The sequence below is a fragment of the Pyxicephalus adspersus genome, chromosome 1, assembly GCF_032062135.1.
Source record: "Pyxicephalus adspersus chromosome 1, UCB_Pads_2.0, whole genome shotgun sequence".
Taxonomy (NCBI): domain Eukaryota; kingdom Metazoa; phylum Chordata; class Amphibia; order Anura; family Pyxicephalidae; genus Pyxicephalus; species Pyxicephalus adspersus.
In genome coordinates, this window is record NC_092858.1 from 27,793,392 (window position 1) to 27,815,845 (window position 22,454).

The 22,454-nt window shown below is 38.1% G+C and overlaps 1 protein-coding gene across 1 annotated transcript in view; it reads left to right on the top strand.

The window, feature by feature from the left end:
- LNX2 (ligand of numb-protein X 2) overlaps nucleotides 1-22,454 on the top strand; it is an 83,796-nt gene that overhangs the window by 45,564 nt on the left and 15,778 nt on the right. Inside the window, exons 3-5 of the mRNA XM_072404625.1 lie at nucleotides 10,406-10,650; nucleotides 16,961-17,160; nucleotides 21,579-21,947. Of these exons, the coding sequence (XP_072260726.1) occupies nucleotides 10,406-10,650; nucleotides 16,961-17,160; nucleotides 21,579-21,947 (814 nt within the window). The remainder of the gene's footprint in view (nucleotides 1-10,405; nucleotides 10,651-16,960; nucleotides 17,161-21,578; nucleotides 21,948-22,454) is intronic.

Genomic DNA, 22,454 nt, shown 5'->3' on the forward strand with positions numbered 1-22,454 from the left:
TTCCAGAGGAATTGGGGTTCAAAGGAGGGGGATGTCATTGTACACGCCCCGTGGTAGATCTATTTCACTGGTAGATTTTTTTCATTAGAACACCGGATAGGGAATCCCCCTCCTCCGCAGTGTCTTGGGAGGAAGGGAATCCCCCATCAGAGATCTCCCTGCGGCAGCCGAAGGGAGCCACAACAAGGAGGCTGAAGAGCCGCATGTGGCTCCGGAGCCGCAGGTTGCAGACCCCTGACCTATACATTTTAAAACTTGAACAGGTACATTATTTTAATAAATGCAATTAGGACAGATGTTTGTCCCAACATAATATTAGGCACCGTGGTGTCAGTTACTGTATAAAATCCCCACTGTGAACTAAACAAAGCGAAAAAAAAATTTTATGCAGCCTATACATTTATTACCTTCTGGAGCAAGCTGTGGTTTGATATGCAAAAAGAAACGGCTGCAGAGTTTGTCTTGGTCATTAAAGAGTTACAAGATGTTACAGAACAGCAAAAGACTTTTTCTGCAACCCATGTGAAATTCCCCTCCCCCCATCAAGCCTCCAGGAAGTCCCGTTTGTATCTAGGAGACGTCCGTATGTCGGATGTTCTTAACTCAAGGACTTACCTGTATAGTGAATTCATTCTGTGGAAATTGACTGCTTGATTCTGCTTCAATGCCTTTAGAATCAGACTGTTAAACATTCCTTCAATTGGGTTGTTCGAATTTGACACAGAACCAAAGTTGAATGCCAGGCCCAGATCTATCCTGTCGTGTATATAATGATATTGATTTACTAAATGTGTTGAGCATGTTCCTCTTTTAGGTAAGAGAAAAGTAAATTTTACCTAGCATAGGTAAAATGGTATCCTAGCTTTTATTTGCCAATGCCTCTTAGTAGAAGCCCTGGTTTAGGTTGTGTAGGTTCCCTATTGTGGTTTGAGTCTTCCAAGGACCCCAACCTATTGCAAGGTTTACCAGGACCTTTACAAGCCCTGGATTGGTGTGTATAGTGTCCCTATCCTAACTCATGGCAGCAATCAGCAAAAGCCCAAAGTTTTCTTATTGTAATTATTGGTAGTCGAGACCTCATCTATCCTTTTTTAGAGAGCCGTTCTTTCTCTGCTAGTGGTGCATACCCATCCTCATTAGGAAAAACTGCTCACAGTGGAGGAAATAAATGAGTTTTTAAAGTATGAACATTTTTCAAGGAACACAAATATATCAAAGTCTTTTAGAAGCATAATAAAACAATGTATTGCCATTTATTCTAATTACAAAGATGAGGTTGTAATTTAAATTATTAATGAGATCGAGAGGACTTGTGGACTGCTTTTATCCAATGTGTTCCTATCACACCATGATAATGCACCCTATGTATTGCTAATTCTACAGGAAATGTCATTATACTACCCTGTTCCGCCTATAATAAGGCATTGTCTTATATTTTTTGAAATGCCAAAATATGCCCTAGGTCTTATTTTCAGGGGGATGTCTTATTTTTCCATGAAGAAGACTACAGTACACATTTATTATTGAAAATCACTCATGTGCCATTGATTGTCCCCTTCTGATCACTCATGTGCCATTGATTGTCCCCTTCTGATCACTCATGTGCCATTGATTGTCCCCTTCTGATCACTCATGTGCCATTGATTGTCCCCTTTCTGATCACTGACTCACTTTTTTTTGGCTTCTACGGCCGGGTAACAGACTCTGTTAGGGCAGGGATCAGCAACTTGCTTGTCCTTCCTGGCTTTGAAGTTACTTTCAGTTCAACTCTGCACTGCAGCCAGCATCAAGGAGTCACACAGAGGCACACAGTATCAGGTATTGGAGGATGTCTTATTTGCGGGGGGTGCTTTATTTTAATTGTTTGAGCAAAAATGGGGGGTTGGCTTATTTGATGGGGATGCCTTATCATCTGGGAAACACGGTATGCAAGCAACTATTTTTATGTCAGGCAGTAAATACATATAACAGAATTTGTCAAATGGGTAATGAATTGCAAGTCAAAGCATACTACAAAATCAGCATAGGACTTGGTAGGTTTTCCAGGTTCTCAGCTGTTGGATTGATGGCTTTCCTATGTCTGATATAAAGAGCTTCCAATGCCCTGTGCAGGGATTAGGATTTTATGAAGAAACCCAGACAGCAGCCAGACAATAATAAGTGGTGCTTGAATAAAATGAAGCTGAAAGTTCCCATTGTGTGTATGAGACATGCTTCATTACCTGTTTCAGTTTTCCACTCGGAACCATTGAAGCTATGATGTTATTACACTGCTGTGCTCAGAAATTCACCTCTGATGCTGTGGCAGACTCTCATTTCCAGTACAGGAAAAGTTACTTAGGTCAGATGTACGTCAAGCAGTTCTTAATCCTGCCTTCATTACACAGCCCCAAATGCCTTGACCTGCTTCCAGTGTTTGAGTGCTGTGGTCCTCATTACAGATTGCAGTTGGGGCCTGTGATTTTATATATAGACAATATACCACAGTGACTTGTTATTAAATCTATTTTTTTTTCGAAGTCTTTTTTTCCTTTGCACACAAAAGCTATTGTGTAAAATCACAATGGCAGGAAATATGTATCGCCAACATCAATCACTGACATAGCTCCCAACTGTCCTTCATTCAGAGGCACTGTCCTTCTTTTAGACTCAAAACCTTCTGCCCCTGCATTGTCTGTCTTTATGGTCTGAAGACAGTATAAAAGAAAGTAGTGGTAATAAAAAGCACATGTAGGTGCAATTTTTTAATATAGTAATTATTTGTGATACATTTAATGTGAGCACAGCAGGGGTGTGACTTTGGGTGCTAAAATACTAGGCCCTTATTTTCTTAGCACAAAAAAATTACTGTTGGTATGTGATCATTGCCAACATAAGCAGTTTGTTTTTTTCCCAGTTTTTCCCATAAGTTGTTTTATTACCAGAACCTAAAGTAAAGCTGTCTCAAAGCGAGTTATTTCAGAGTCTGCCATATTTTGCCCCAATGTTACATTTTAGTCCTGGGGTGGTGACACCTTCGTTGAAATCAATGAACAGTCTATTAGGCTGATAAAGTCTGCTTCCATTTGATGCTCCTCATACTGGTGTATTGCGTCAAGCCTGTTTACTTTTATATTGTTTTTTATACTATATGTGTCTACAGATGATAAAGTCAACTCACAAAAAATAATATCTATTTACATGAACTGCATTCTGATCCATAAATGGGAACTTTGGTTTTAGACTTTCATCCCCAATATGGTAATTTTTATAATGGGACCGATTTAGCCAGCTGCAGCAAAGATTATCCAATGCTAGAAGACAGAAGCAGATTGGGAATTTATTTGAATTCAGTATTTTGTATATACATTTCACAAAGATATCTGAACAGGAGAACTAGCCAACCAAGGTGGTGCTAAAATAGCAATTTTAAGAATAGCATTACAAGAAATACAAAAGGGGCAATAGCATTGCCGGTTTCCCTGCTTGTGAAGAAGGAGTAGAAGTGACCAGTCTTCATTTTTGGGGTCTTTTTTTTTTTTTTCAATAAAAGATTACGGTGATTCTGCCATGAAGGTCCTTGTTTAGATAGTTCCTGTTATGGCCTGACAACAGTATCACAATTGCTTCATTGTCACCCTTTCAATTAACCAGTGATGGAGACTACTAGGAGGAGTGCAGACACACATTGCAAAGGTATTGGCTACCAAGGTCATTATTAGGAACCAGTCCAGACCCAAAATGTTCTGCCAACACTGGGGCAAGTGCATGTAGACAGGTAGATCTCCGAAGGTATCAAACTGGATGAGGTTATAGTTATCTCTCCAGCAGTCTTACCTTAACTCCAGCACTTTAGACCATGTCCCACAATATATTCAGTGACTTCTTCCTCTACTACCTTGTCATTGCTGAGTAACATAACTAGTATTAGTACTAGTGTCATAGGGGCTGGAGGAAGGAGCCATGGTGTGCGGCAGGGAACACAAGCATACAAAGCTCTTGGATACTGGATTTTCCAAAGGAGGATGCTCATCTGGAACAGAAGGAAGGTTTAGGTGTGTGATATTGTGCGTGGTAAGTGTAAGATATACAAAAATGAAAGCCCTAAACACAACACTCCAAAAATGTAAGTTGCTCTTTTTAACCAGAGTTTTGGCAGATATATTTTTGAGACCTGACAGGGACTCAATAATGTTTATATTTTGCAGAGGAAGCCACTTAAAATGCTGGTCACTTTAAATGTGATTGGTTGCCATGTTTGCCACTTTCACAAATTATTGCCATGTCTCCATATTACCCAGCCAGTTTATCAAACAAGTGTTTGTTATTGAACAATGCATTATTTGCCCTTCACTGGTGCTCATTTTTTCTCTCTGCAGTCCCGAGAAGTGTTAAGTGAATTCTGAATGCATTGACTGGCAGTCAGCTTAGGCTCTTTTTTTTTTCTTATCAGACTTTCGGGAATTAGCAATTGTTGTTCAGCACAGCCAGTAATGCTAAGCTGTATTAAATCCTGAATTTCTGTGCTTCTAGCAGTTCCAAAGGTGAATGATCAGATGAGTTTTTCCAAATGATTAAAATATGGCGTTGGTGTATTATTATGATCTGAGAAATACTTATTGTTTCCTTTATTCTTTTCATTGCCTTATATCTTCTAGATTCATCTCATTCTAAAAATATGTAGAAATATTGTGATAATGTACAGTTGGGGTTATTAACTGGCATTCATAAAGTGTATGTAAGTAAAGTATAGTTTTTTTTTTTTCTTTTTAGTCTTGAATAGTTGAGAATTAAGGATTTCATTTCCCTATCATTGGAAACATTTCTCAACACTTACTGTCACAAGGACAAAGCTTTCATCATAAAAGAAGTGAGGAAAACTGCAACAGGAACACAAGCAACAATGAAAGTGATAGGGCTCTAGCCTTCTGCTAGAGAATTTTACAAAAATCTGTCTGTGGTGAAGCTGGTTAACTGGGAAAGTGTGGGGACGTTTCAGAGTCCTGGATAGCAGTAAAATGTTTGAATATTTCACAATTTTATCATTTGAGGAACATGAGGAACAAAAAAATTCAATTCAAGTTTCTAAGATGTATCTTGTATGTCCTATGGCTCTTCTCTGCTGTTGCCCCCCACCAGCAATTACCAGCTGTCAAAAGTACAGCCAAGAACTGCCTTTACACAGGAGCAGCTGTCAAAATATAGGCATTTTGGTGAAAAATGAGACTTGCATATAGTCTACAAGTGCCACTGATTATATACATTGGGCCTGATTTAATAATGCTCTCCAAGACTGGAGAAGATACACTTTCATCAGTGAAGCTGGATGATCCAGCAAACCTGGAATGGATTTCTTAAGTCATTTGCTATTTGTAAGCAAATGTTTTCAGTCGTGGACCAGATCTATTCCAGGTTTGCTGGATCACTCAGCTTCACCGATGAAAGTATATCCTCTCCAGTCTTGGAGAGCTTTAATAAATACGGCCCAATGTGTCAATTTTAATATATTTAACTCTTTTCTGCTCTATTATACATGTGTTTCAGTAGTGCAAACCGGAGGTAGTCAGGAGATGCAGAGTCAGAATTAGGAGGTTTGGACTAATGACATTACCAAGATGCATCTGGAAGGTTAGCTAGAATTCACAGGGCCACACAGAAAAACATTTTGATGCCACTTTCCCCAATAAAAAAATACCTTAAAAAGAACAAATGCAAAAGCTATATACCTGCATTTGGCATATTTGCATAGCACACGTCACAGTCAGGCACCAAAGAAGTCTCAGACATTACATGTCTATGTGTCCTCGATTCTCCTGTTCACCTCCCCATGTATTTCAAATCCCAGGCCGCACCGATGTAGATCCTACTATAGACCATCAGGTAGCGTACTATCAGTACAACCCCACCAGCCCTCAATAATACTGACATTTAAAGAGGAGAGACACATTCATTATTAGTCATAATATTTTTATTATTGTAAGGTTTTTTCAGGCTTCCCTGTGTCTCTTGGACTAAAAGCACACAGCTGGCAATCTCTATTTTAGCAATGCGATGATAATTAAGTGGCAAACATATTGACTAGTACTTGGTAAATAGGGCGATCCCATAACCGAAAGTGATGATCACCTAAACAGTGTTTTGTTTTCTTATCAGACAGATAAAACAAAACATTTTCAATGGTATATTTAGTGATCGAAAAGGGAGCAAATAAAAAATGACAACAGCTAGGTTCATTGTTGGGCCTACATACACTTGTATCACATCTAGAAAATGGGGAAGTGATGAATATGGAACCTAGAAATCTGTCTTTACACAGCGGAGTCCCAGATTCAATATATGATAAGTGAGAGAAGCGCGCCTTTATCTGTTCATAATGAGACACTCGGCTGACAGCCCCACAGTGTGATTGGAGAAAAGTAAATCACTTAAGCCTACCAGCACAAGGAAACATGTCATAAATCTCATGCTTGATTGCCAGGTTATGTAACACAGGACAATGCAACAATTTATTTCAGTGGTGCTTAATCCTTTTCCAGTACCAGAATTGGGGGCCAGATTATCAGCCTAATTGGAGCGAGGTTGGCTAATATGATGAGCCCATTCAGGGGACTGATAAAATAAACACAAGCTGTTCTGGCGATCATTATTTTCCTTACAGTGACCCTGTATCAGGACACAAATTAAGATGACTACTCATTGTTCCAGGCACAGGGACCTATTTACCCGGCCACAATCATTTGCCCTCTCTGTCAGTACGCCGTAAATTCATTGTGTATTGATCGCAGTAAGATTTTCTGCAAGGGCAAGGCATTGATAAAATCAGCCTTTTAGAAAGGTAAAACTATTAGATGTTTAAGCCGAACTCCAGGCAACAGTCTAAATATACACCTAAACCATAGACAACATAGGTAGATCTTCACCCTCCAGTTGTAGCAGATGGCACATTACCAGCCTGCTGATTGGAAAATAAAGGAGCAGCAACACATTGGGCCTGATTTATTAAAGCTCTCCAAAACTGGAGAAGACTTGGGAGAAGCTGAGTGATCCAGACAACCTAGAATGACAAATAATTTCAATCCTGGACCAGATCCATTTTAGGTTTGCTGGATCACCCAGGTTCTCAAGTCTTGGAAAGGAAAAATAAATCAATCAGGAATAATAAATTATTGTAGGCTAGCCATACACTATGCACTGTTATTGATTGACTGGGCAAAACAATAAAATAGAATATTTTGCACATATACCCACATTCATTTATTAAATAAATCTGCTTGCTATGTCTGAACTGCAAACTAATGAAAAAATTAAGCACAATACTTTACAAACTAGGGACAGTGATGCTGGCAATTCATAATGCATTGATTTATTTACTACCCCTTCACCATGTCAACCAACTTTAAAATCCAGGCAGTTACCTAATTTTTTATCAGCCCTTTAGAAATGGTAATCCCATCCTCCTTCATGATATACTAATCACCCTGGATTATTCTCATCGAATTCACCCCAGTTCTTTTCTTTGAATAGTTACCTATTGGCCTATATTTTAAAAGACTGTCCTAATATGTACAAATGTGTAAAATACAGCAAATCTGTATTGATGCTGTTTTGATTTTAAAAGGGTGATATGATTTATATAAAGCTACTATATGGTACTGCTTTTGTTACATTTCCCTGTGTATGTTTTTATTCTGTATGTATTGTGTACGTGCTGTACAGTAGTATTTTTCTTGTCCTTGGGAACGATTCTTAGAATCTGTTTTATTCTGATGTACGGATACTGCATAGTTTTTTTTCTGTGTGGGTGTAATTCTCAGTATTTGTTTTTAATTTGCATTTATAATTGCTGCACATCAGCACTTCTCTTGTCTTGCATGCTGGGCATAATACTTTTTTATATGTTGTGTCTGCATAGACAATGCTTGATACCGCTTCTCTTGCATTTCAGAAATGGATTTTGGCATCCACCCTTATTTACCAAACGCGTTTAATGCTCAATGTTCAATTTTATGTTTGTGCATTCACAGTTCTTTTTTTAAGCCTTTAATTATTTAGCTGCGGGATCTCTCCCGTCATTATTACTTCATAAACTGGTGTCCCAGGTTGGTATCTCTGCTTCTTACAATGGGCCTGACTTAATAAAGCTCTCCAAGGAAGACTATTGCAGGAGATCCTAGGTGATCCAGAAAAACCTGAAATGTATCTGGTCCAGGATTGAAAACTTTTGCCATCTTAATAGTAAATTATTTTTTAGGAAATCAATTCCAGGTTTGCTGATTCACTCCTGGGTTCTCCTGTGACAGTCTATCTTCTCCAGCCTTGGAGAGCTTTATTAAATCACCCCCAAACTAAATTTCTGAACTTACATGAGGCCCTTGGCTATTACAGTCATGACTTCATCTGGGCTCCAAAGATCAGAACAACAGTTACAGCAGCTTCAAGCTACTTCTTGCAGATCACTGCTTGCAGATCACTGTACACTGTTTTGGACAGAAGTTCCACACGTCTTGCTATTCCCCTCCTAGGCTACTCAAACCTGCTATATGGGAGTTGGCAAGACATCTGCAGACTCACCTTTGACTTGCTGTAGATTCCAGCTCCTCTGGTGTAGGTACTTGGTGTTTTTTTTGGTCTGTGTGGAATTCCACCTATGTTCTGGGCCTGGGTCTGTTTGGGGAGTGCTCCTCCCTGCTAGCTATGTCTGGTACAGCACCCAGTGGATCCTCTCAGGGTGCATTTGTAAAAAGAAAAATAGCCAAACTAGCTAACCAAGTCAGTGGAGTGTTGGCTTTATTTTAAAGCACTGTGAAATATGCTTGCAAATGCTTTCTGGTAATAAGTGCAGATGCAAGCAGATAAGTTAATTGGAGTAGGGAAATACCACTGCTCTTCAGTACAAGGATTTCCTAAACAAATCAGAACTAATGTGCTGATGTTAGTGCTATATTAACAAGGCCAGGGATGAGGGACAGGTCATAAACGGGTCACTCAGCACATTTTAGATATGTAGTGAAGTCTCCACAGCAGGACTAATGTTATAATAAAGACTTTTAAAGTCTTTAGAGATAAAGTTTTGCATACAGAGAGTTTACTGTAACTGGGGCACATTATTTCTTTTAAACCAAGAGTCCTTATTGCTGTAAAACATTATATTTGTGTGCGAGACATACACTATTCCCCATGTTTATCTTATGTTCAACACACATACAAACATGCGTATTTACAGTATATACAGTTAAGACACAAGGTTTATTTTAGCTTTTTGTGCTTTGGAAAGTTAATACAGTTTTAACTCTAGAGGTATTTGTTATTGATTAACCGATTTTTATTTTATTTATTGCATTTTCATCTATCCTCATTATTTTATCCTACTTTCATATTTCATCTGATGTCCATAATGGGAGTTGAATATTGCATATGAAATAAAGCAAAATGTACAGTACAGTTAATACTATCTTCTTCTTTCCTGTTAGCTCACAGAAGTATTTCAGTTTATACTAGTAGAATTTAAAGAAAATATATCAAAGAAAGGATAGAGGTCATATCAGTAGATCTGGGAAAGCTGTTATTTGCTCACATTTTCTTTTTCTTCTCTAGGATAACTGAAGTAGGGATTAACAGAGGGTTTATGGTTCCGCAGTAGAACATGTGTCAAGAATAGAAATGTAGATTTTTACAAAGCAGAAAACAATATAAAATCCAGTCTCTATTTTTCTTTTTCACTTTTACTAGTTTATCGGTATGGTATGTATTTTTCTGCTGGACTAACCAGTTCAGTTAATTCACTGTTCTGTTGGGTAGCTATGTCCTAAAACACGGCACACACATGTGAAATATTCTGCCATTCCACCTTTGTTGGGGGTGGAGATGGGGTGACCCACAGGATGTGCAAACAAACCAGGACAAAAAAAACAGTTGCTTACCGTTGGTCTTCTGTTGAGTTCTCTTTGGATGTTTTGCCCATTTTGTCAGATTGGTTCAAAAGTGGTATTCGAAACATGTACTAGGCTTAAAATGTCTTTTTATTATACATTTTTTTAATCTTATAATCTTTCTTTGTCCCAGTAGTATTGCCTTCACATGTGAAAAGAGCAGTATATTGACAGCAATGTATAGAGAGTGTTTAGGAGCCTAGTTGGAAGAAGAAGCCATTTTTAATCCAATGCTATACTAATGTGTTATGACAAAATGCCTTGTACGAAGGGAGCTGAGAAGACCTGACCTACCTATATCACACCAGCTCATCTGTCACTCCCTAGTATTCAGTAGACCAATGGTCTCCAGCAGATGTTGTACTAAATTTTGTACACTATATGAACCCCAGTGGTCTTGATAGAGGAATCTACTAAAGTGATTGATATTAGTGTTTCATATCAAATTGGTTTATTTATACCAAACATACAATAGTAAAGGTATTCTCTCCTTTCAGGTGTCCAGGAGCTTCACATCGAAGACAAGTGTTGGATCAGAGAAGAGCCACCAAGTTGCAAATAGACATTGAAGCAGAAAATATTCCAGCTGTAATTGATCATTCAACAACTGTATCTCCAGATGTGGAAAAGGCTGGGACAGCACTACTGGAAAGAAACTCAACTCCAACTGTGCTGGCTCCTGTATGGTCAGATGAACAAGGGTTTGATAATCCTGCCTTTGAGGAAAGCACCGTGTCTGAGAGTACGTAAAGCAACACGTTCTTAAGTTAAATTAAACCGAAAGTACAGATTGGCATAAGGTTAAAAAAAAAACTGTCTACAGTTAATTCTTGCCCACATAATTATCTTACCTGCTTCATCCTAAAGTAATCTGTCCAAAAAACATTTTCCTCCGATTCATAGTGCAATAGTGGTGGAAGCTGGGTAGGAGTACTGCCTGGGTAGGTTGTATCCTGTTCAGAGGGATATGTGCATGTGAGAAATAGTCTTTTGTTTTAACTATCATTTTGTTCATCACTAGCAGTCTTCCTTGTCTGTTTACACTGCAATTAAAATCTTTAGGAGATGGCTCAGGCTCCTGGATAATTACAGGATATAACACTATTTTTTAATCTGTTTTTTCTAGAAAAATATAAATAATGTTGTGGCAAATCTATTTGAACAGAGGGGAAACTTTGACTATAGTTGCTTTAGGTTTTTTTTTTTTTTCATTTTACAAGTTCAAAGCTCATTTCCTGCCTTGCCAAGTGCACAATTGCAGAGCAGTCTAATAGGTGATATTGAATTGTATGGTAACTAACAATACAGAGAATTACTTACCAGACGACTCTGGAAACAGGTGCCCACTCTTTCATACTAAGCAGCCACCAGCTTCCTTATTCCAGGCATCCCCACACTGAACTTGTTGAAAATCTCATTCAAAAACTACAAGCATTAATATGAATTTGGTTCCCCATTTGTGGATGAACAATCTTCACTCTTCTAGAAAGGCTTTCTACAAGCTTTGTGCCCTTTCTACAAGTTTTGTACAGATGTTGAAAAGCATCGCTAACATTTTTTTTAGCTTTTATTCTTTAAAAATACTGCAAATATATATATCTGTCCAGTAAATACATTTCAAGGGGCTCTACCACCCCAAATATACCATCTGCTTTAAGAAAAGGTTTTTCCAATATTGTGGTGAAACTGTATAAGTGAAAACTTGCTTTCACAGAATAGAGATGTAGTTGCTGAACATTATGTATTCTGTTAAGCACAATTGTAAATGCCCCTGTTCAGGTCACTTATGTGCATACTGATTATGGAGAATCTTTGAACAATACACTTTATTGTATATTTTAATTGAGGCTACTGTACCCAAGTCTTGTTTCATTTTAGCATCATATAAATCTGTCCTGTAGTGGTATTTCTATTCTTTAGTTTACATTCATTTATCCATTGTTTGCATCCTGGATGGGAAAGCAGCTTTAGTTGTAATTTTTGTTCCCTTTCATTCAGTGTGTACACAAAGCAGTTTAAATCTCAAGGTCAGGTAAGGGAGCCATTTCCTTTCCTGTTTACACTGCAGTATTATATAATTAGGAATCCACAATGTGGGAAACTACAAAAGCAATTATAAATAATCTCCATAGTCATATTTGTCTATAAAAATAATTCCTCCAGTAATTCCTCTAGTATATGCTGGTAAATGCAATGCCAAAATAAACAAACCATTTCATTTACACCAAATTTGTGTTGTTGTGTAAGAAACCTAAATGGTTTTGTTGAAGAAAGAATAGTCTGATTATTGTTATAACAAAATAACCGAATCAAGAATTTGGTGACACGCTGTTTTTACAAATTAAGGATTGTTGGGTATAGTGATTGGACACATTAGAAGGCATTGTCCAGTTATTTTTTTTTAATTTTTCTCTAATCGATCTATTTGCTTCTAAGTATATGTATATAATCTTGTATTGGTCTTATTTTTTCTATCTCAAGACAAATAGGCAGTTTGGTCGGCATAATGTGTTCCAATAAATTACCCGTAGTACTGTATGCTTTGTGACACCAATCGCTTTATGAAATTGTGACTTCTTTGTTCATTTTCAAACCTTGCTTAGTTCAGCAGGGCACATCATGCCAATGAGCAGTATAAAAATTGTATCTAAGGCACTGGGGTAGTTCTGTTTTTCTTTAACAATGCATCAAGTACATGGTTAGAGAGTAGTGTGCTGAGAGAGTTTGCCTTACACGTCTGTTCTATACACCCCTGCAGTAAGAAGGAATGTACCCTTAATGTGCAGGACCACCCTGGGGTAGATGAAGGTAGATGAATGGCAAGGTTACCTGAAGATGTCACTTATTAGTAGGAAAGCAGACATAAGCACCACAGGCCATAGGGTGCAGATGAAGGCTGGAGCAGGAGACAAATTCATAGACAAAGCTGGAGAAATCAATGAAGGAAAGCCGTAGCAAGGTTTAGCCAAGTCTTCAATATGTAGGTAGAACCAAGGCAAGGCGGCTCAGCAACAGGTAAGCAGAACAGAAACAGGTCCAGAGGCAAGCCAGGTCAGCAGTGGGTAAGACAGACAACATGAACAGGTTACATAAGATTGCAAGGAACCAGCTGAGGACCATCCAGCAACATCCATCACTTGCCCTTAAATAGGTCCTTTGGTGCCAGTGCTGAAAATTTGATTGCCTGTATGAAGTTGGTTACCTGTGTGCATGTGTAGCATGCTTGCAAATATTTATGTGCTTGAGCAGATGATGGGGAAATGACCCTAGGCTTCTGCCTTTGTATCACAGCACATTCATATATGTTTTTTGTTTTGTGATGCTGTCTTGACAAAATGCGCCTGATTTATTAAAACTCTCCAAGATTGGAGAAGATATACTTACCATGGGAGAACCTAGGTGATCCATCAAATCTGAAGTTGATTTCTTTCAAATCATTTGCTATTCAATAATTGCAAATGCTTTCAATAGTAGACCAGATTCATTTTAAGTTTGCTTGTTCTCCCAGTTCTCCAGTCTTGGAGAGCTTTGATAAATTAAGCTCAACTTCTTTATTGTAGACAAATGTCTAAATGGGAATCATGATCCTTAAATATGTAGTAAAGTGTCTGGGCTTCAGGCGCTTATTGGTTTGATTTTCAGCAATCAAAAGGGGGCTTTTTATATGTAAGAATTTAGTAGCATGGAGGAGTGTGTTAAATATCATTTTTATTTAAATGGTTTGTGTAAAATCCGGGAAAAAACTGATAGAGATGCAGACATTGCTGCAGTAATCATAGTTGAATACATTTTCATTTTCCATTGTGCATCAGCATTTTTGCATCCTGAGAGTATCTGCAAAACACTTAAATTCACCAGTGTATCTTGTGGCCTTTAGAGTTAATCAATCCAAATTTCCATTAGCCATAGTATTTTCTGGTGTGTGTGCTGCACAGACCTCATACACTCCATACAATGTTACAGCTCCCCTGACTGTCTTCAGTATTATATATTGCTAATAAATTACCTGTCCTTGTGTTTCATGGGAGCCATTAAAAAGAGAGATTCTTCCTGGAATGTTGTGTATCTGCTTGCTGTGTGATCAACATTAGGGCTGATTCTGTGTTTTACTGACAGCTCGAAGATAATCTTTCAATGATGATATTTTCAACGTCATTCAGTCTTTATTTAGATCATATTCGGTAGTAAATTATAGTCATAGCAACCTATGCATCTGCCTAGGGGGTCTGACTGCAGGGGCATCCAGCACATAATGAGAAAAACATGGAACATTACCAGTATTTTTTTTTAGGAATCAGCAATTAGGAAATCACTCAGATTTTTTTTATATATAGTTACTAAATCCAGTGTTATCCCCAGCCCATTTTAGCTGGGAGCACCATCCGGGACTTTTTAGTAACCACCCGCCTGTTTTTGGGTGGTGCTTTGCCTGCAATGGGTCTGATTTATTAAAGCCCTGGAGAAGACACATTTTTATCTGTGAACCTGGGTGATCCAGTAAACCTGGAGTTGATTTCTTCAAAGTCATTTGCTATTTGTTTGCTGGACAAGATCCTTTTCAGGTTTGCTGGATCACCCAGGTTCACTGATGAAAGCGTATCCTCTCCAGACTTGGAGAGCTTTATTAAATAAGGCTCATTATGTTTTGCTTTTATTATGCTTTTTATCAGCTTATACACGTGGGAGGTATACTAGCCCATTAAATGATAGTTGTGACAATGTATGCACCTGTTAGGGTTCTACCTCTTGTCAGTGGAATGTGCTCCTATGCACATGCGTACATTGCCATCAACAAACCTAGATCCATAGCAATGTAATAAATAGCAGGCAAAGCATGAGCAGGTAGTTAAATCAAGGCCTCCCTTATTTGTTCTAGATCTGTACACTTCCAACAAATATTTTTTTTTCTCTGATAAATCTATTTTAATATTTTCCCCAGCAACAAAATACCATGTGCACACAATAGCCATTACACTGGCATTATCCAAAAAGCCAAAAAAATGCCACCTGGGTTTAGTAAACCTTTACCATTTGAAATGCTTTAAATTTCTACAATAATGTCCCTGTTATTAGAGAGCTACAGCAATCATAACTTCTGCATGTTTACAATGAAAACCCAACATGGCATTTCAGTGCAATTTATGTTTGTTTCTATAGCTACCTTTCAGTGTTCTATAATAACATTATTACTATGCTCATTTCATGGAAAATGCCATGTATCACTCTTTGTGTTTATTGCAGTCATCTAATAGTTTAAAGAAAATGTGAAACAGATTCAATGTCACCTTTTCACCTCAAAGATTTAATAGTAACTAAAATTTGTTGTATGATAAAAGCATATTGTCATTCTGGGGAAATTAAAACCCCAAAGGACTTCCGACAAACTCAGCCACAGGAATTACAGTAAAATATACTTCTTGATATTATGAAGTTCTTTTTAGTATCATTATGGTTTAGCTAGAAGCAGGATATGATATGATATTCAGGTCTGAGAGCAGTGTGCTTTATGCTTTTGGCACAGGACCTGTGGTATTGTATTTTCTTTTTATTAAGCATATTGTTCTATTATAAGGTAAAAAGCATATTACCACAGCAGAATCTCTATATTTCATGCAAGCAAAAGTGGATTACTATACATTGGTGTTAGGCTTAGGAATTTAGGATTTTAAAGGTTATATTTTAAGAGGCAGGTGTAGAAAAAACATTTAGATGTTTAGGATTGTATCAAGCTTGAGAGGTAATACCATAGCCTAGAGATTATGTGGTAAGGTTCAGGCAGTGGGCCGGTTGGGTGTTAGGGTCAGGCTCCGTAAAAAATAGTAGGGGATCAGAGACCAGTGGGGTGCTTTAGTGTATAAGTACTTTGTAATGTAGGAGCAGTTGGGGAGAATTCAGTTTGCACTACCAGCACTGAAAACCAAGGTGGTGTCAAAGCAAGCCTTACAAATCAAAACTTTTTTTTCTTGTTAGGGGAGTCTAAAACCTATATTAGTTCAAGCAACTTTCAGTACTAGAGACACTCAATTTGTCTCCATTGGATTATTTAGACATGATTTATGTTGACACTGGCCAAGAGGTTGTGGTGCATTACTGCTTTTTCATACCAGGGAACCACTGCATCTAAGGAAGCTGATGTAGCTTCTCCTGGCAGCCGCTACATAGAGAAGGAATATGGGCAGCAGTGAGCGGTAATAGAATTACTCACTCTTGCCAGCTGTCAAATTTGCAGACGTTGGTTTTTGCAGAACCAGCACTGTCGTGCAAGGTGCCAGCCTCGGGAAGCCGCGCGGAATCATTCAATCACAAAGCAGGTCTGAACCTGCCCTTACCCTCTCTTTTTGCACTAGTAACAACTCAAACCTGTTGGATAACAGCATTAAAACCAGGGCTGGATTTTACTTCCCCCAGGATGTGATGACCAACAGTATTCATAGGTAGATTGAGCAACAGTCATCTCGTATCTATGGGTACCTTTATAACAGCCCTCATCCACACTTTGCATTATATCTGTGTCTGGCAGGTGCCTTAAATATCTAACTACATACAAACATTCATACCTTAATGAGAACCCAAATCCCAGCTTTTGGAATATAGTAGAGAATAGGATATTGGTTGGGCAGCATGGGGGATCAGAGGTTAGCACTCAGCCTTTGCAGCGTTAGGTCCCAGGTTTGAATCTCGGCCAGGACACTGGGTTTCCTCCAGGTACTCTGGTTTCCTCACACATTCCAAAAATATGCAGTTGGGTTATTTGGCTTCATGACATATGAATGAGGTAGGGACATTAGATTGTAAGCTCCTTTGAGGAACAGCTTGTGACATGTCTATGGACTTAATACAGCGCTGCATAATATTTTGGCGCTTTTTAAATAGTGTGTAATAATATTAAATATGGTATTATGCTATAGAGATGTTTTTGTATTTGTTTCAGTAAATATAGCAGCCGTGTAGTAAAATATGTAGTATTGATCCCTGCAGTGTATTGATCCAGGAAGCCACTGAGCCATAAACATACTACTGACATTGTTTTACTTTTTTTATGTACTTGACAGCTATGCACCCACCAGCAAGCCTGCCAGAGGGAGAGATTACTACCATTGAGATTCACCGCTCCAACCCTTACATCGAGCTGGGAATCAGCATTGTTGGGGGAAATGAGACTCCTTTAATAAACATTGTCATCCAGGAAATATATCGTGATGGCATTATTGCCAGGGATGGAAGGCTGTTGGCTGGTGACCAAATCCTGCAAGTAAGCCTCTGAATTATTACATTAATCCCCTTCTAGCTGATACAATAGAGAACACAATGGCTTTTATTTAATCAAAGTAAAAGAGCAGTATGCAGTGCTGTAATCCACACAAAAGCTATCAGAAATCATCTTTCTGTGTGCTGAGTATCATAAACTTTAGAAAGATGACGTCTGATTGGTTACTAGGTTATTTGTGATCATCGATTATGATTAAAAAAAGAAAAATGACCTATAAAGTCTGTTGTAACTTAATTAGGGCACCATGCAACATCACTCATGCTCACACAATGGTATTGGTATGTGTCAATAATTTCATTACTGATGCTAAGATTGTCCACAGACTGATGCTGAGATTGTCCACAGACCTGCCCCTAAATATATTTTAAACCATCCTTACATTTTTTTTAACCTACATGGAATCATTCAGTCCTACCACTGTTCTTAGTCTGCGTACCAAGTTTCAGTATATTTGGACTTGCTCAACCCGCTTTTGGAAATTATCATAAAAAATAAACTGCAAGGTAAGCTTAAATGTAATGAGTTTTTAATGACAATTTAGATTTTGTAGCATACCTAAACAAAAAACTGCCAGGAGCTCCCTGTCTCCTGGCTTTTTGTTTCTGCTGTACACCACACAACGTATACACAGTGTATAGGGCTTGGCTCTGTGTGTGGCAACATCGCAAATAGAGCCAGCTGCCTGGGATAATGTAAAGCATGCGCATGAGTTACATCATCCAATCAATTATTAGAATCGCCTTTTCCATGAAGGTCCGCAGTCTGCATGGAGCCAACAATAAAGATGGAAGCGCCCATCCATACATAGTTAAGAAATTTTGGACTTTTCAATTCTGCAGGGCAACAGCACAAGATAAGTATGTCCAATAATCGACAAATATGCACAGCATACCTCCCGGTTATGGCAGAAGCACCACCCACCAACGACTTTAGTTCCACTTTAAAATATGCAAAGTTAGCTCCATTTCCCTTAACTCACATATACTTACTTTTGGCGTGCGCTCCCCCCCCCGTGCTCTGTTGCACCTTATGACCTTTCACGAATTTACAACTTACTGCTATGAGGTAGAATGTGACTCCTCAGTATGCAGTGCACAGGCCTGGACATTGTAGGTGAAATGTAATTATTCCCTTACAACCTCCGACATATCTGACCCTGAGCTTCACAGGTATTGACTACAGCCTCCAACCGAGGGACTAACAAGTAGGGGAGTGTAGGTAAACATAACTATAAGTGTGTCAGAGGGTGGCCTTTCAATCAGTTCTGTTACTTTCCCCATACAGTCTATTGAAAAGTGGTCGGCTAAAGCAAATATGAACTAACAGCAGTATATTCTGCATCCATCTGGACATAAATGTTGAACTCTGGTTTAGTTTACACAGATCCCATTTTAAAATTTCCCGAGCTACCATCCAGTTTTCCAGATATGACTTCTTACCATCTGCATTTTCTTTCCTGTATTTTGAAGCTCTGTCCTTACAAATACAAGCCGTATAAATGTTGCAGTTTTATGTATTTGGACTGTCTGCAGCCTGCATTGTAATTGCAGACAGTGACTGAGAATAAGGAAACAGATTCTCCACCTAACTCCAAGATTTATTGTCTTCCCTGCTACCGTAGTAGCCATAAATAATCATTTATGTAATGGAACAATCTAATATGATTACTGGCTAGCACAAACTACTGGAAACAAGGACCCCTTTATACATTTCACCAATTTAACACAATCCTCATTACATGTGATTTCAGATTTGTGGAAATTGAGATACATCTAGAGATCCTTCACACCATGATAAATCTCAGTCTTGGAGCTGGAGATGTGTTTAACTACACTAGTTAAACCAACTGCAAAAGAAGTAGTCAACAGCAGTACAAAATACTATATAGCTAATTAACTTTTCCAGCCTGAATGAACTTTAGGGACCCTGTTGTGTTAAAAATGATGAGTTGTCACCGCAGACTAGTATTAAAACCCAGAGGTTGCTGGAATGTAATTATTCTGTGCAGTGAAGTAATGAACTAATACCTTTGGATTTTCACACTCTATATTTGTTTCAGACCAGTAACTAAGCAAAGCTGTAACATGAGGTTAAGAGCCTAGGAATTTTTAAACTCTAAGTTAAGTTGGAAATTACAGCTTTCATATTTATATCATTAATATTCATATTTATATAACTGATTGGTTCAACAATTTTGTAAAATTCTGAAAGCCATGAGTACCCTAAATTTTATGTATAGGCAAGCTTTTGTTGTAGTTTTATACTGAGTATGGAATTAGAGCCTCAAATTTTTTTTTTGTCTGTGTCTCCGCTAGATTCACCCCCTCTTTTTTTTTATTGTGGATATTGCTACTGAGACCTAAAGTGATTGGAAATCAAAGTTTTAAATTATTAATAGGACAGGAACAGAAAGGCAATCTTGGAACAACCTAAACTGGTGATAACTGTTTTACAAAGGATTTCCTCTCACTTGATTTGGTGTCTTGAAGGACAGAGGGTTAACCCTTCTATAAAAATGGCTATAGGTATAATTTAGGGCAAATGGAAATATTGACCAACTGTTAAGATTCTAATAGGCTTTTGGTATTTCACTTCTTTGGTCTGATCATTCTTTTGAAACTATGCCAGCAATGTAAGTAGTTATAAGTATAAGGGTTGAATTGCAATTTTACATTACAGTAATATAGTGATATCTGTAAATAATAAACTACTCAAGATGTAATAATTATACCCTGACCTAGAATGTAGAACGCCATGGTTATTCATTGCACATCCAGTTCATAGTGCTAGCTCAGCTAGCCATTTTCTAAAATCAGGACATATTTTGGACATATGCCATCTGTTCAGCCATGCTTCCAAGCAGTTCCTACCATGATGGTAATCCTTGTGTTATAAGGCCCAGTTTTAAAGATAAAAAGGGAAGGGTTTCACCTTGCTTCCTAAACCCAGTTATCTGTCCTCCCTACTCATTTTGCGGTCTTAAATCTGATGGATCAGGAAACAGAAAGGGTACAGAGGGAGCACAATTAAAATACAACTGTCACCCTAGAATAGAAAGTGCCTGAACATGGCCTCTGTAACAAAGTTATCAGGTATTATTTTAACACAATCTGCAGATTTGAAAAGATTACAAGCAACTTTTAAAATTAAAACTACTAGTACATAAAAATTTAAGACTACAGAAAACAAGATTTTTGTGATTGGGTTTACATAAACTTTAATTATCTAGTAAAGTCAAGGAGTTAGGCTACATACAAACGTTAGATGTTTGTAGTTGGAAAGAATCTTTAATGATCTTTTTCAACAAAAAAAGACTGCACGATGCATGAACGAGAGCTGTACATACTGTGCCGTTCTGCTCTATGGAGAGGGGAGGGGGGAAAACGAGTGAGCGGCACCCCGCTGCGCTCCATCCCCTTCACTTGCATTGTGGCCATTCGTTTTTTGACGTTCCTGGATCCGCCGCAATGGATCCATGAACGACACAGGACAGCCCCTGTACACGGACGTAGTACACATAACAGACGGTGTCAGATTCTCCCTGAGGCAAGAATGGGACAAGAATCATTTGATTCTCATCTCAAGTCCTTAAACTATTCGTGCATCAAGCTGCTTTTTGCAAGACACAGGAGAGAGTTACATGCTCTCCCATGTTTGGCAGTTCCAGGTATTTTTCTTTGGAGCAAGTAGCTAAAATTTCTCCTCTTATTAATAAATTTATTGCACATTTGTTTTGAGTGTGATAATAGGTAAAGGGTTATAGTAGATAATTTTGTCACTGAGGAATATATGAGGGGGGTGGGAGTGGGGAAGCAAATGACAATACAAAGACAAACCAACTAGGAGTATACTGTGTAACGAGATAATAATTCTAATAAAAGATAGAGATTTGGCAATACCTAGAACTGGGAAATATTAAAAGTTGGGATAAACATATATAGTTAAAGAAATGGGAAGATTGTGTTGTATAGAGATCATACTGTTTAGGTATGATCTGTGGAATACGAACAACTTAAGACACAATTTATGTTGGCTTATTTATTTGTATGATTTAAATGAAAACTAATAAAGAAATTGAAACAGAAAGCTAAGTATACATGAATGTGAGGGCCTGCACATCTGGCTTTAAACTGAATCATTTGTTTTCCCTGCATAGGCATAGCACAAGTTTACTTTAATGTGAACTTATTTTTACATATTCACTCTTTTGCATTCCAATTCCTGACATTTTTAAATATTGCAGCAGTGGCTGTTCAGTCTACCTGCACTTGCATATATAATTTCTGTAATTAAACCCATAGTAATCAGTTTTTGTTTTTACTTCAATAATGATTTTTTTTTTTTAGATTTTGAAGTACGTTTTCTACGCTGAATAACAGTCTATTTTATACTTTCTGTAGGTAAATAATTTTGATATTAGCAATGTATCACACAACTACGCCAGGGTGGTCTTGTCTCAGCCATGCACTGTACTGCATCTCACTGTACTGCGAGAAAGGAGATTTGGAAGCAGATCTATGACCCACATGGACAGCAGCTTGCAAAGGGAAGAAAGCTTTCATGTTACTCTGAATAAAAGAGGAACTAACGAGCAGCTTGGTATCAAACTTGTCCGCAGAACTGACGAGTCCGGAGTTTTTATTCTGGATCTCCTTGAGGGTGGACTTGCTGCTCAGGATGGGAGACTTCACAGTAATGACCGTGTCCTGGCAATCAATGGGCTTGACCTGAAACATGGCACCCCAGAACTTGCTGCTCAGATTATTCAGGTAATTAAAACATCAGATCGCTTTAAACTTCACTATTGTCTGCATGGCATTTTTTAAGGCAGATTAACTGATATGGGTTGGCGTATTGTGTTTTGAAATGGCCGGATTCAAATTCATGTAACGGGTAATAAGGAATATTATTTGGAGGCAGGGAAAGAGTGTTGTCACTAAACAAGAACCTTTATGCCACAGATATTATCATAATGTGACCCACTAACCTAAAATTAAAAAATTAAAAAATTATATTGACATGTAAGTGGCAAATTACACTCTTGTGTTATTAGAGAATGGCACCTAAATGTGCAAATTCACACTACCCTTTGTTGTGGTGCTTTTTTGAAAAATGTGTAAATGGGCCCTTAGAAATGCATAGCTAGAAAGATTTTGCAGCTTCACTACATAAGAGAAATCAAAACCAAGCTATCCCTACTTTACCTTCCCTGTCCAGTGCCCCAATCTTCTGGCAGAGCTTTAGGAATGGATACCTTTCAGATATGGGAGAACGTG